Below are 13,504 nucleotides of genomic sequence, written 5' to 3'. Positions count from 1 at the left end.
AAAGCAATAAATCCACTGCTCTCTTGTCTCCTCTGAGGCTGGGACTGTAAACAGTGTTTTGGTGTCGTCTGTGCAGCCAAAGGCAGAACAGTTAGCATGTTTTGCTCAAACTTTCACCATGGCATTACACCGTTGTCGCTTCCGAAATCAAAATGATGGTGCAATGGGTGGAAACTTACAGATTAAGGGGCGGTAATATTATAATGAGATCCCTTTGCCACGTCACCAAGGGAGCGAAATCAGACGCGCTCGTTTTTTCAGACGCTTGCAGAAAAAGGCTTCCCAAAACAAAGTTACTGGGTTAATCTTTTTCACGTTTCCTTGCTTGGTAGATGCACCGGGGACCTGATTATAGCACTTAAAACCTGTAAGAGTCAGATTTTCATGATATGTCACCTTTAAGAGGTTATAAGAGTCAAGGACCTTATATTCCGGTTCATTATGTTTAACATTTCCTCTTTTCCTCATTCAGGACTCTATCTGCAATGACTGTGTGTACTCTTTCTTCTGCGGACCGTGCTCATGGTGTCAGATCAGACGGGAGATGAAGGCAAGACTCCATCCTATCACTCTGTTTAACAACAGGCCTACCTAAAGTTCGCCTTCATCTTCCACACCTTCATTATTATTTTCACAGTACATTCTCTGAAGCACACTTTGTCCTTATCGGATCACTTACAACAAGACTTGCTTGTTCTGCGGTTGTAATCGCAGTTCTTGATCTTCCTCCCACACACACACTGACCTGATATCAGCCCTTCGGCATGGCACTGTAGTGGAATGTGTTTTGCATATTGGTGGTGTACAGCTTTAATCCAGGGGGTGAAGAGTTCTGAAGAATGGATTCTCCTAAGAAATACTCAGATTTGGCATTTTAATGTTGCAACAGGTTTAGTGTCACTATTTTGTTTTATTTTTAACTAATTTTATAATAGATTGTTTTAATCTGCTTTAGTTTTTAGAGACAGCGTTTTCTTTTTGAATGTACCTCACATTCTGTATCTTATATTTAAAATATTATGCATAATATGATTTTCACTGTCGTTAGAAAGTTGTTATATTGAGCCATTGAGATGTGACACTGGAGGTTTGATGTTACTAAAAGATGTTTTAGTGTGTGTTTTTGCAGGCCTGTAAATGATTGAATGTAGAAAATACAAAAATATGTTGGGACACTCAATAAAGCTGATCAAAAACATATGCATTTGCATTTCATGGTTTAACATTGTTACATGGTTTTTTTTCCACATGGTTACAAAATTAAACTTACTCAACCCTTAGGCTGCCATTTCCACTCTTTCAAAATATGAACAGAAACTGAGACTGAAAAGCTCACAATAAAACAACAACCATATGAGTAGTGAGGGACCGAGCAATACTAACTAATGAACTGATATTAGTCCGAAATATAGGGCCAAGGACTAAATCATTGTGGGTTTTCCATTGTGGGCACATGCAGTGGCGGTCATAACTCACACGGTTCGCTAAGCAAGATCAGATATGAGACTGCTGGAATCAAAGCTGATATTTACTTTAACAGAAAAAGGTGTGGACATTATTACAAAAAAAATTCATGAATGTTTTTGTCTTTTAAATATGGGAAGATAATATAGAATGTTTGCTTAAGTAAACATGGAATCAACATTAATTCACAGCCTGAAACTCATCTAGAGTCATCTTTACATTGCAACATCCACAGAAATAGTTTATTGAAAACTGAGAATTCAAAAACATGTCAGTCCAAACATGTGAATTTCTTCAGTGAAAATGAATGAGGCTTATGGCTGTCAAGCTCCAGCTACTTTAAAATAACAATATGACCTTTTCCTGTATAGCATTATTATCTTTCAGATCCTGAGAGGAACCTATATGCAAAAAATATATGTAATAAGGAAATTGTGTTCCTTGTATTCAAATAAAGCTTGACTTCTTTCTTTTTGAATTGCGAAACCATAATACAGAGGACAGTTCTATGTGTGAGAGGAATGAGGTGAGTTCATATTAATGCTCTATCAATAACTAATCAGTTCTTAATTCTAAGTTTGTTCATCATAGACAGGCAAAATCATATTTCATCATTTGGAACCACCTAAAAATATATTGATAGCATATTCCAATGTATTTAAATATGACCTATTTTCTGCATTCACCCTGCAGCGACTGTATAGCTGCAAACATGATATTTCAGCAGCCTCAGTTCAGTCCTGTGATAGCAGTGAGCTCAAACCAGTGGAGCACTGGAATCTGTGGATGCTTTGATGACTGCAGTGTCTGTGAGTTTGAAGTGACTTATCTTGTTTATTATGTTTTGGTTTGTTGCAAGCTGTGATTCATTAAATAATTGATCTGTATTTGCTTCTCTCCAGGCTGCTTCGCCATATGGTGCCCCTTCTGCTTTATTTGTTCCACAGCATCAGAATTTGGGGAGTTTTGCTGTCTGCCCATGATTGACAATTGTGCCTGCACCCCTCCGGTATCTATGGCACTGCGGGCTTCTGTGAGAAATCGATATGGCATACAGGTATGTGTTGCACAAAAAAGTACCAAAAAGTTCCATGGGTCTCTCATTGGTTTTTGGACATACTGTATATCCTATCAATACCATTGTGATTTGGACATGGTATCCTTTTTATATACTATGGTATATGAATTTCCAGGGCTCTCAAGTTATATCAAAAGTTTGGGGTGAGATTACATCTGTTAGGGGAGGAGCCTGGCCCCTTGGCCACACCCAATTCTCCCAAATTTTTGCTAGCAGTTCAATTTGACCTATTGTTCATAATTGACCAGCACAAATAAAAATGACAACAATTGTTAAATCTGATAAAAGACAGACAAATTCATCAAAAAAATTGTTTTATATATTTAAAAAAAACAAATGTATATAAATGAAATTTGACTCCAAACAAGCCAACTGAACAGCAGTGCTCAATGTACATACTGTACACATACAGTAAGACTACAGAACTTGCCTCAAACTGCACATGTGTAACCCATTAAATATAACTATAAAACAAATTAATAATGCTGATAATAAAATTAGTATCACTTTATTTATTTAGTTTTTTTAAATATAATAATAAACAAAATAATAAAGTATGATAATACTATTATATTTGAAAATAAAAAGGGAGTATGAAATAAAAATACAATTATTTTATAGTTGACTTAAAAATACAATGATAAAATGTAACTTTTTTATGAATTTTAATTATAAAATCAGCAAGCTTTTATTTTGGCACTGCTGATTGAAGAGCGTCAGTGAATAAAAGGCCACAGTTTTGCATTGTGCTTTGAAAACGGCATCGGATAACCTAGATGTATGCTTTCAGTTAATAGAAATCGTATACAGTATTATAGTATGTTAAACTACGCACAGTCAAACTGAAGTTACGTACACGCATTGCTGAACATAATATCTTGTGAATACAAAGTGAATATTTGAATTCATTTTGAATTCTGTGAGTTCATTCAGCGAAGGGTTCGTCAGATTTTTCGAACTGATAACTTGTGAGTTTGTGAATATTTGTGAATGTTCGAAAAGGATCAGAATCGCTTGTTCGCGTTGTTTTGTTTGCATGCAGCTCGAGATACAAAGACGTGTGTTCTTGTCATTGTTTTGCTGAACACGGTGTTTTTATCTCACATTAAATTCAGATGTAAACTCATGTTCACAACTCGTGCAAAATAGGATTTCTTTAGTTGAGGCGCTGCTGGAGATTCGCGTTGCGTAACACGCTTGCCCACTGTTCAGTACCATAGTTTGCCATATTCTATACCACACCACCCCGGAACCTCATTTATAAAGGTAAGCGATAATTGTGTAAATATGTAAGTACATTAGTGAAGAGCACAGTCTAATCAAATGAATATGAGTGGTTTCTGTAGTGGTTTTTGTATTATAGTTTCATCTAGTTCATCCTAAATCTGACCACTCAAGTGAAATTTCAGTGCCATCATATTTTTCCTGTAGCCTAGTTTTGCTGAAAAGAAACTCACTGACTATGGGCAGCCATGTATGTATATAAAGACAGATTTTAAAGATTGAATGTTCTCGGGACAAGATGTTTTTACATGAATATGTCACATAAAACAATGGCTAAAACAATGTTATTACTTTGTTACCTTTTACACTTGTGGTGTTTAAGGAACTGATTAGTGTTTCATAATTGCTTTAGTGTTTAATAGAATGTTTAATAGCAGAACGAGACAACGTGGATTCAGTGCACAATGAGAAAAATAGTGATGTTTTGTTATCATTACGCAACCACCATGCATTGGTATTGCAAGTCCCTATGTAAAATGTTAAATATGTAAAAAATGAACTGCCCACATTTTATACATCCCTGAATTTTTTTGGGGGGGCTCATAATAATGAAGTAAAAATGTGTCTGGGCTTTGCATTTCCTCATCCAAATCCAGAGCTATTTTTCTCAGATCAACAAGAGTACACTTAATTAAACATTTCTGAACAACTAATTATGATTTGCTTCTTTACAGGGGGGGTTGGCATCCGACTGCATGTATGTGACCTTTTGCAACATTTGCTCCTGGTGCCAAATAGCAAGGGAATTAAAAAGACGACCTACAGTTCAAATGGTGGTTAATGCCCAGCCTGCGGTCCTAGCCATTCCCCCAGTGGTGGTTTCCACCCCAAAACCTGTTGTGACAACACAGGTAACAACTACAGTGGGTTAACTGATGAGCTCATCAGATGAATCCACTGTGGAAGTTGGTTGAGATTTTCCATTGGTGGATGAAGTGATTTTTTTTTATGCTGTTGGAGTTGGACGTTGACTCTGGAGACACCATATATCATCATGTACATACATACATAATTGTATGTACAGCTGCAAACATATTCACTATGTTCATTTCATTTTTAAGCAAATTTGCTACCCATAGAAGTTTGCAAAATATGAGAAATCATTAAGATGCCATTCTCAGTGAGCTCCAAATATAACATTAGTATTCCCACAGGCAGAATGTTTTTGTACCAGGTAATATGAACTATAGAAAGTAACAGAGGAAAGAGGAACCCTTACCAAAAAGTAGTATACTTCAAGTTTATTTTAGTAAGTATACTTAAGTAAAGTTCAAGTATATTTTTAAGTATACTTTATGTAGTAAGTATACACATATCAGTGTACTAGTAGTATACTTGTAAGTGTACTATTTCAATACTCCTTGGGACTAAATTGGCCCACTTTCTAGTATATAAAAGTATACTTTAAGTATATTTACATCAAAATGTTTAGTTTGTACTGCAACTATACTAAAAGTGAACTTATAGGTATACTGATAGTTTACTAATTAAATACTTGTAGCATTTTTAGTACACTTTGAAGTATAGTCTCAGTAAACTACTAGTTTAGTAGTTTTATACTGCAAGTATACTCGTAAGTTTTCTTTAAGTGAACTTTACATCATACTTTAAGTATACTACTATGTCCCTATTTAGGTATTAATTTGTATATATTTTGTTACATGAATATCTGAACATACAAAACATCAAAAGAACAGGGTATCTGCTTGTAAACAAAAATTTTTTATTCTAGCTTCATGCATTCTTTTTTTAAACACTTGAATGTGGGTAAGTTTCATAAATAATAAAAAAAAAGAAATACATTTTCTTTTTTGAACAAAAAGCTGAAAAAAAGACTATGAATTGGATTCAGAATGATAATCAAAACGTAGATAAAGTCGATCAACACCCCAAAGCTTGACAGTTATTATTACCTCTTCATTGGTCGACATTTTATTCCATAACGTTACACAGTTTTGATGCTGTTTTATGTCTGATGATCATGTTAGAATACATGTGGAAGGATTTGTTGTTTCGGTTTCTTCTTCACTTGTGTTTTTTGGAAATTCTGTACAGAAGATGTGTACTAGCGCCCTCTACAGTATAACAATGAAAACGCGGATTCTAGGAGCACAATTATAGCTGAAATATATTTAGACTTTTTCTAAGTGTAAGTCAAGTATACTTAAATGTCATTTTAAGTATATTTCTGAGAAGTACATAAAGCCCATTTCTGAGAAGTACATAAAAAGTAGACTAAAAGTATACTTTCCTATTTTTAGTTTAAAATAAGTATACTAATAGCACACTTGAATAAACTTCTTTTTCGTAAGGGTGGCTGTGGCTTTGTGATAAAGTCCATGAAGTGAGTCATGGTCTGGAGCCATAGTCACCAATTACACCTGCCTTTGTTGCTTTTGGCAGCTTGCCTCCTCTTTTAAACTTCTCACCACAGCAAACAAACCTGAATGCTTGAGATCTTTCCAAGATAAGTCGTCTACAAGTTGTTTGTATTGTCTTAATTGGATGATTTTGCAGCTTGTTTGTTTGTTGGACTGCTTAAGACTTCTTCGTGTGTCAAAGTTGAAGACATTTGTTGATTTCTTCTTGCTCACTTGGTTCTGAAAATAAGTTTGAGGAAAAAATGTTAAGGTTAACCATGATTAAAAGTTGTACCCAGTTATTTTAAACATTAAATCAAATCCTAATTCCGTTTACCTCTTTGAGTGTCAAAATAATGAACTTAGAACTTTGAACCGTTAGTAAACCAATGCAGGAAAACAAAGTGTTCTGGTCAGCCAACTTAACACTGCAAAGTCTCAGCTTTTGGCACAAAAAATGTAAGAGTTTTGCTAATCTTTTTTCAAGATGATTTTTAAACCATTTTGTTCACAGTGTTTATTTTTAAAAAAGCCTCCCTTATAGCAATGCACAACACAAAATTATATGGAAAAACTGATTTCAAGATTTTTAGACTGGATATGTTATGTGGATGTTTGTTTCCATTGAATGCTATTTAAAGTCAAATCACATAATTGTGTTGATTTAAATTGATAGTTTCAAAGAATATATTTCATGAGTTTTGTTTTTCTAACTCTTTGGCAAAATGTTTTTTTCTGGTTTTAAGCATAAATCTAACCATTTTAGTGTGTGTTAATGCTAAAAACGAGATAAAACTATTTGATGAAGATAAAAACAATTCTCAGAATGTACACATGTTTATCAGGTAGATTTATCTAGTTTTAAGGATGTTTAGTTATTTTTGCTGGAAAATGCCAAAAACTATTTTGGAAAATGCTGATGATTTTGCAGTGTTAAGTCAATTGATGTTTCTGCAGAATGCAGCAACCTGTATGCATGTTCACAATTCTGATTGGCTTTATAGTTCAGTCCACTTCCTGGAAGCTACCATAGTCTGGATGTGGTAACAATTCTTTTAAATGTTATAGCAAGTTCTGTTTAGTTGTATTTTTTTCTCTGTAAGTTTCTTTAGGGCAGGGGTGTCAAACTCAGTTCCTGGAGGGCCGCAGCCCTGCAGAGTTTAGTTCCAATCCTGCTCCAACACACATACCATGTAGTTTTCAAATAAGCCTGAAGGACCTGATTAGCTGGATCAGGTGTGTTTAATTAGGGTTGAAGCTAAGCTCTGCAGGGTTGTGGCCCTCCAGGAATTGAGTTTGACACCCCTGCTTTAGGGGATCTTTGCAAAAAAACAACCAGAGATTGCAGGATTAGAAGATTTTTTGGTTACACTTTATTTCGATAGTCCACTTTAGACATTCTACTAACTATAAGTAACTTTGTAACTACATGTCAACTACATGTCAACTAATTCTCATTAATTTGCAACTACATGTCTACTAACTCTCAGAGTAGACTGTTAGGGTAGGTTTATGGTTAGTAGAATAAGTTGACAAAGAAAGTGTTAGAAGATATTAAGCAGACAGTCTACTAATACTCTACTAACTGCTAGTTGACATGTAGTTGCAAAGTTACTTACTGTTAATAGAATGTCTAAAGTGGACTATCGAAATAAAGTGTTACCGATTTTTTTTGGTTGTAGTTGATCCAGATTTCCAAATCAGTACTGCAAGATTGTATTGCTGCCAAATATTCAAGAAAAATCACATTTTGGTATTCTGCATTACAATGTATTATTTTAAAATGCTTTTTTTAAAATGATGGTGGTGTTGGTTGCAGTCATAATCTCTGTATTTACATAAGTTGTGTTATTATAATGGTAATGGTGTAAATCAAAGTGACCATTTTAAATCAAATGAATTTAATGTAATAAATGCACGAAATTAATCTGAAGTGCAAACTGCGAACAGTATGGAACAGAATAGCGACCTTTGGAACGTCTGTAAATGAATGAATACGTGCAGTTCACTGTAAGAGTAACCAATCCAAACTGTTTTCTGGCAAACAAAGCCTTGTGTGAGCTGAATGTTGATAGCCCTCCTTTGACACTTTCTTTTGCTGTGCCTCAGTTTTGACTCGTGATTCAGTACCGAACCTAAAACTTCACATTGACTCAAATTAGGGACAACTGAGAATCAATGAAGACGTTTCGTATTCTTCTCTCTGATTGAAAGCTGATCCAAAGATTTGACCACATGCCACTTTAGATCTCAGGTTACAAAGTATGTGAAGCGGGTTTGACGAAGGTAGTCTTTTGCCTGTTTTAGCGTGTACAGTGTGGTATAATCACACAGGCATCAGTATACATTTTGGAAATCCAAAGCTTGTCTTGGCAGTGTTTGCACCAGACAGCCGGAGCATCGACAGAATTGGCTGAGTCATACAAAAGGTAAAGTAAAACTTCCTGAATGTTTTAGTTCACCACATATACTGCTAATGCCTTAAACAAAGATGAATAGATAGTAATGCGCTAAAAAAAAATGTGGATGATTTCATGTGTTATCATAATGTTTAAAATGTTCATTCCGGTCATGAGCTTCATTCATTTGGAAAAAATTAGGTATACGTTAAAAGGGCAACACTGGTATATTTTCTGAGATCTGGGATCCCTTCATTATTTTATTTTTTTCTGAATATGTCAGTACTTCTTCTTAGAGTGTGTAAACCTAAGCATTAAGATGTTAATATGATCGAGGCCTGAATCTGGTTAGGAGTGTGTGATTATATGTGTGGATACTTACGTATGTATATGTATATACTTTAAAGCTGTAAGGTTTTGTTTGTGGAGGTACATTTGATAAATGGTCGAAATGTCTAAACTTTAATGCTCCAACATATATTCTATACTCAAGACATTAGGCTTGACGTTCTTTGTTTTACAATATGTATTGAGTTTTTTTATTTTATTTTATTGTTTATGTTTTATTTAGTTTGTTTAATTATACTTTAATACATTTTTTTATTTTTTATTATTATTATTTATTTATTTATTTCTCTCTGGGGAATTTATTTCATGATATTTCAAATATCATGAAATATTTTTTATCCAGTTATTATTGTAAAAGTTCAATAAACAGATTTAAAAAAAAAAAAAATCCATTCCTTCATCTATGGGCACATGGCACGATATAGCTTGTTGAAATGCCTCCTGAAGGCGTGTGGGGTTTTTTTTTTTTTGTAAAGGATTAATAGGGTGTTTGAGGCCATCTGTTCTGCTGAACGTGGATGTTTGTGCTGCAAATCCATAGTGACAGGACAGATAAATGAAAAGAGAAATCCAATGGGAGGAGCTGGAGGGGATGTGGGATTTAGGAAAGAAAGAGAAAGGGACAAGTTGCTAACAGTAAGGACTTGACAGATATCTTGTATTGAACACTTAAGAAATCCAGAGCAAGATCTGGAGATTGACACACTGCACAGAGTATCCGGTATCATTTGTTCCAGCTCACAAATGGATTATTATCTACAAGCAGGTAGTGATCCAAACACAAAAACAAAAATGCACTCATTCTGATTTGAAATGAGCTTTTTTTCTTTTAATGCTTATTGGTAAACATTAAGATATTTTAAAATGTTGTATTTATATGGTCAAATTAAATGTACAACTGTTCCAATAAGCTCTTGCTGTATATGTAGCTGATATATGTGGATTCATACTGTTTTTTTATTTTATTTTATATAATGTATTTTTTTATGTAAAACAAATTAGAATATTATTAGGATTTAATAAAATACAAAAAAAAAATACAATTATGTGCTATCATAACCATGTCGTTTGTATATGTGAATTGTCCATGTATTTATTTTGGAATAAAATGCCCCGATGTAATATTGTAAACATCTTGTGCTCTCCTTTTTTGTTTTTGTTTTTTCAGCTTTCCGAAAGATGAGGTCCAAACAGCTATTCTCACTCACTTGCCTGCTCTTTGTGATTTGCTGCTGTCATAGTGGAAATGTCCTGGTGTGGCCTGAGGATTGTAGCCATTGGGTGAACATGAAAGTCATTTTGAGAAAACTCCACAGCCACAGTCATAGCCTTACCGTGGTGCGTTCGTCTAAAAGTTGGTATATCCAAGAGAATTCTTCCCTCTACAGCACCATCACGGTCAACCCAATGGAGACCGAAGATGTGGGCGCAGACTACTTCAAGATGTTGATAGAGAGGTCACTGGAGCTACAAAGGATGTCGCCTTTCTTCCGTTTCTTGGAACAGCAGAAAGATATCGCCAGTGTGCTAAAGGTATTTCATAATGGAGCACTTCAAATGATTTCTGCCATTTTGGACGATGCAGCGCTTGTCAAACGCTTGCGAGAAGCTAAGTTTGACCTGCTGCTAACAGATCCTGCGTTCCCAGCCGGTGTCCTGTTAGCCAAATTCCTCCACCTCCCCATGGTTTACAATGTACGTTGGCTGAATGCAGGGGATGCTCACATGCAAATTGCACCCTCACCGCCGTCCTATGTCCCAATGTACAATTCATTGCTCCATGACCAAATGAACTTCCTACAGCGGACAGAAAATTTCCTGCGGTATCTGTTTAGCCTTTTCCAGGAGCGATGCATCATCGTGCCTATTTACAGTGAACTGCTTGAGCGCCATTTCCCGCCCGGCACTGATCTTTTGTCAATGCAGCAATCTGCTGACATTTGGTTGATGAGAATAGACTTTGTTTTTGAGTTTCCAAGGCCCTCCATGCCTAACGTGGTCTACATGGGTGGCTTTCAATGTCAGCCGGCTCAAACACTTCCTGCAGAGCTGGAAGAGTTTATGCAGAGCTCCGGGGAGCATGGAGTTGTCATCATGTCCTTGGGAACAATAGTCGGTGCTCTTCCTACAGCGATCACAGAGGCCATTGCTACAGCCTTTGCTGAGATCCCTCAGAAAGTCTTGTGGAGGTACCACGGGGAACGACCCTCAACTCTGGGAAACAACACTTTACTTCTAGAGTGGTTTCCTCAGAATGATCTACTGGGCCATCCAAAGACGCGTGCGTTTGTATCTCATGGGGGCACCAATGGTATGTACGAAGCTGTTTACCATGGAGTTCCCGTCTTAGCTTTGCCGCTCCTCTTTGACCAGTTTGACAATGTTCTGCGACTGCAGGTTCGAGGTGCGGCTCGAGTTCTTCAAGTCGCAACACTTACATCACAAGAATTCCTCGAAGCCCTCAAAGATGTCCTTGAGAACCCGCTGTACCGAAGCAGTGTCCGCAAACTGTCAGAGCTGCACCGCGATCAACCCTTGACTCCTCTTGAAAGTGCCACTTTTTGGATTGAGTATGTTATTAGACACAAAGGAGCAGCTCACCTTCGCCCAGAGGGGAATAACTTGCCTTGGTACTCTTATCATAGTCTAGATGTGTTGGCTTTTCTACTGACGTTCACTGTGATTGCTCTTTTGACCTCAGTATATGTCTGCAAGCTTTTGTGTTGCAGGAAGTCAATCAAAAAGAGGAAGGTGGAATGAATTGAGCTTGAACATTTGATATGTACTTTTTGAAAAGCTGATGAAACACTGAATTAAATGCAGCAGCCAAATATTCGATTTTTTTTCTCATATCCAACTCTGTTACAAAACATGTACTGCTAAAGTCATTCTTGTAGCATGGTGCTAGCAACACCAAGGTCATGGGTTCTATTTCCAGGGAAAGCTTGCACTGATCAAATGTATACCTTTGAATGCAATGTGATTTGCTTTGGATATAAGTGTCTACCAAATGCATGAATGTAATAATATGTAAATGGAAAATCTCACACTTGGTGAACCTGAGTTTGTTTTATTACTATGACAACCAGTGTTTACAAAAACAACTGTAGAATTGGGGAAAAAATCTGATCTGGCCACATATAACTTGCCAGAATATTGTTAATCAATACTATTTCTAATTTTATGCTTATGACTAATCAAACTCATGTAAATTGAATAATGAAGTATAGCCATCTTTGTACTTTTTTGTGCATTAAATTCTTACAAACTGTATGCTGTTCTTTTTGTGGTGTATTCGCCAAATCCTCAACACTTTATATGTTCTTTAATCAATGTAATCTAGTGTATGTATAGAAGCCGACGTTTTCATGTCAGCCTTGATATTGTTCCCTCTCCCACTGTGAATGTGTTTTAAAAGGGTCATATGATGCTATTTTAAAGATTATTCTTTGTGTATTTGGTGTAACAGAATATGTTGACATGCTTTAATGTTCAAAAAACACATTATTTTTCAAATACTGTACATTATTGTAGGTCCTCTATGCCCCGCCTCTCTCAAACGCGTCGTTTTCTACAAAGCCCCTCCTTCCGACAAGCGCAGTCTGCTCTGATTGGCCAGCTGAACCAGTGCATTGTGATTGGCCGAACACAACAAGCACGCGTCGGAAATGTAACGCCCCTTACCATAATCACGAGCATCAACTTTCAAAGTAAATATCAAGACAGTTAATAATGTCATTAGTTTTACCATCAGTTCAAGCCCGAAAGGGCAACACAGTCGCGTGACAGACACAGTGATGAAGCTGGTACGTGTTTGCAGTACACAAGCCACGGTTAAAACAGCTGACTCTGTGATGTGACCCTCTCTCTCTCTCACACACACACACACACACACACACCGCGTTACTCTGCGCTGCGCAAAACTCAGCATTTGAACAGTCAATAGCAAATACTTAAACTAATAACAAAACAGTAGCTGATTCAGAAGCGCCAGATTGTCATAGCAAAGTCAGAATTACCTCCTCTCCTAGGTTCACGAAACGGTCGTCCATAAAATGCATTGCTGTTCTGTTGTAAGTAATCTTAAAGATTCCTAAATGCATCTACTTCCAGAAGGCCAAATAAAGTGCTTTTGCTTTCGCCTAGAAACACACAGCGTCTCCCTGACATGGCTGCTTCAACACTAACTGCAGGTTACTGAAACCACGCCTTCTTTCTTTGCGTGCACATTTGGGCCGCATTATGCAAATATTTCCACATAGTGAGGTAGATATGTGGGGGCGTGTTAGAACGAGCCGTTTTAGGGGGGCGTGGCAGAGTCTTAACTTTGATAAAGAATATCTCTTTGGTTTTGAGACTTTAGTCTTTGCAACTTCAAGGATCTTATCTATGCACAATCAGCTTGTAACACTCCAAAGAGAAAGAAAAACTTGAAATCGCATCATATGACCCCATTAAGTTTTGAATATTAACTGACATTAATACATGCTATATAATTATTGTTCATGTTAATTAATATAGTTAATGTTAATAACTGAAACCTTATTGTAAAGTGTTACTAAAGTTTTATA

At 36.3% G+C, this 13,504-nt stretch overlaps 2 protein-coding genes and 1 pseudogene across 2 annotated transcripts in view; all 3 read left to right on the top strand.

Moving 5' to 3' along the window:
• The window catches only part of LOC107750768 (cornifelin homolog B-like), a 1,750-nt gene extending 1,020 nt beyond the window's left edge, over positions 1–730 (top strand). The window contains exon 3 of the mRNA XM_016566294.1: positions 473–730. Coding sequence (XP_016421780.1) covers positions 473–595 — 123 coding nt within the window. The 3' untranslated portion in view covers positions 596–730. The remainder of the gene's footprint in view (positions 1–472) is intronic.
• A 1,446-nt stretch (positions 731–2,176) lies between these two features.
• LOC107750783 (placenta-specific gene 8 protein-like) lies at positions 2,177–6,174 on the top strand. Its single transcript, XM_016566305.1, has 4 exons — positions 2,177–2,273; positions 2,367–2,521; positions 4,501–4,677; positions 6,139–6,174. Exons 1-4 carry the CDS (start codon positions 2,177–2,179, stop codon positions 6,172–6,174), a joined length of 465 nt encoding a protein of 154 aa, XP_016421791.1.
• Positions 4,726–12,392, top strand: LOC107750767 (UDP-glucuronosyltransferase 2B31 pseudogene; annotated as a pseudogene).
• Positions 12,393–13,504: the final 1,112 nt, after the last annotated feature.

This window comes from Sinocyclocheilus rhinocerous, unplaced genomic scaffold (assembly GCF_001515625.1).
Source record: "Sinocyclocheilus rhinocerous isolate Xijiao unplaced genomic scaffold, SAMN03320098_v1.1 scaffold1564, whole genome shotgun sequence".
In the NCBI taxonomy this organism is placed as follows: domain Eukaryota; kingdom Metazoa; phylum Chordata; class Actinopteri; order Cypriniformes; family Cyprinidae; genus Sinocyclocheilus; species Sinocyclocheilus rhinocerous.
This window is presented reverse-complemented; position numbering and strand designations above follow the sequence as displayed.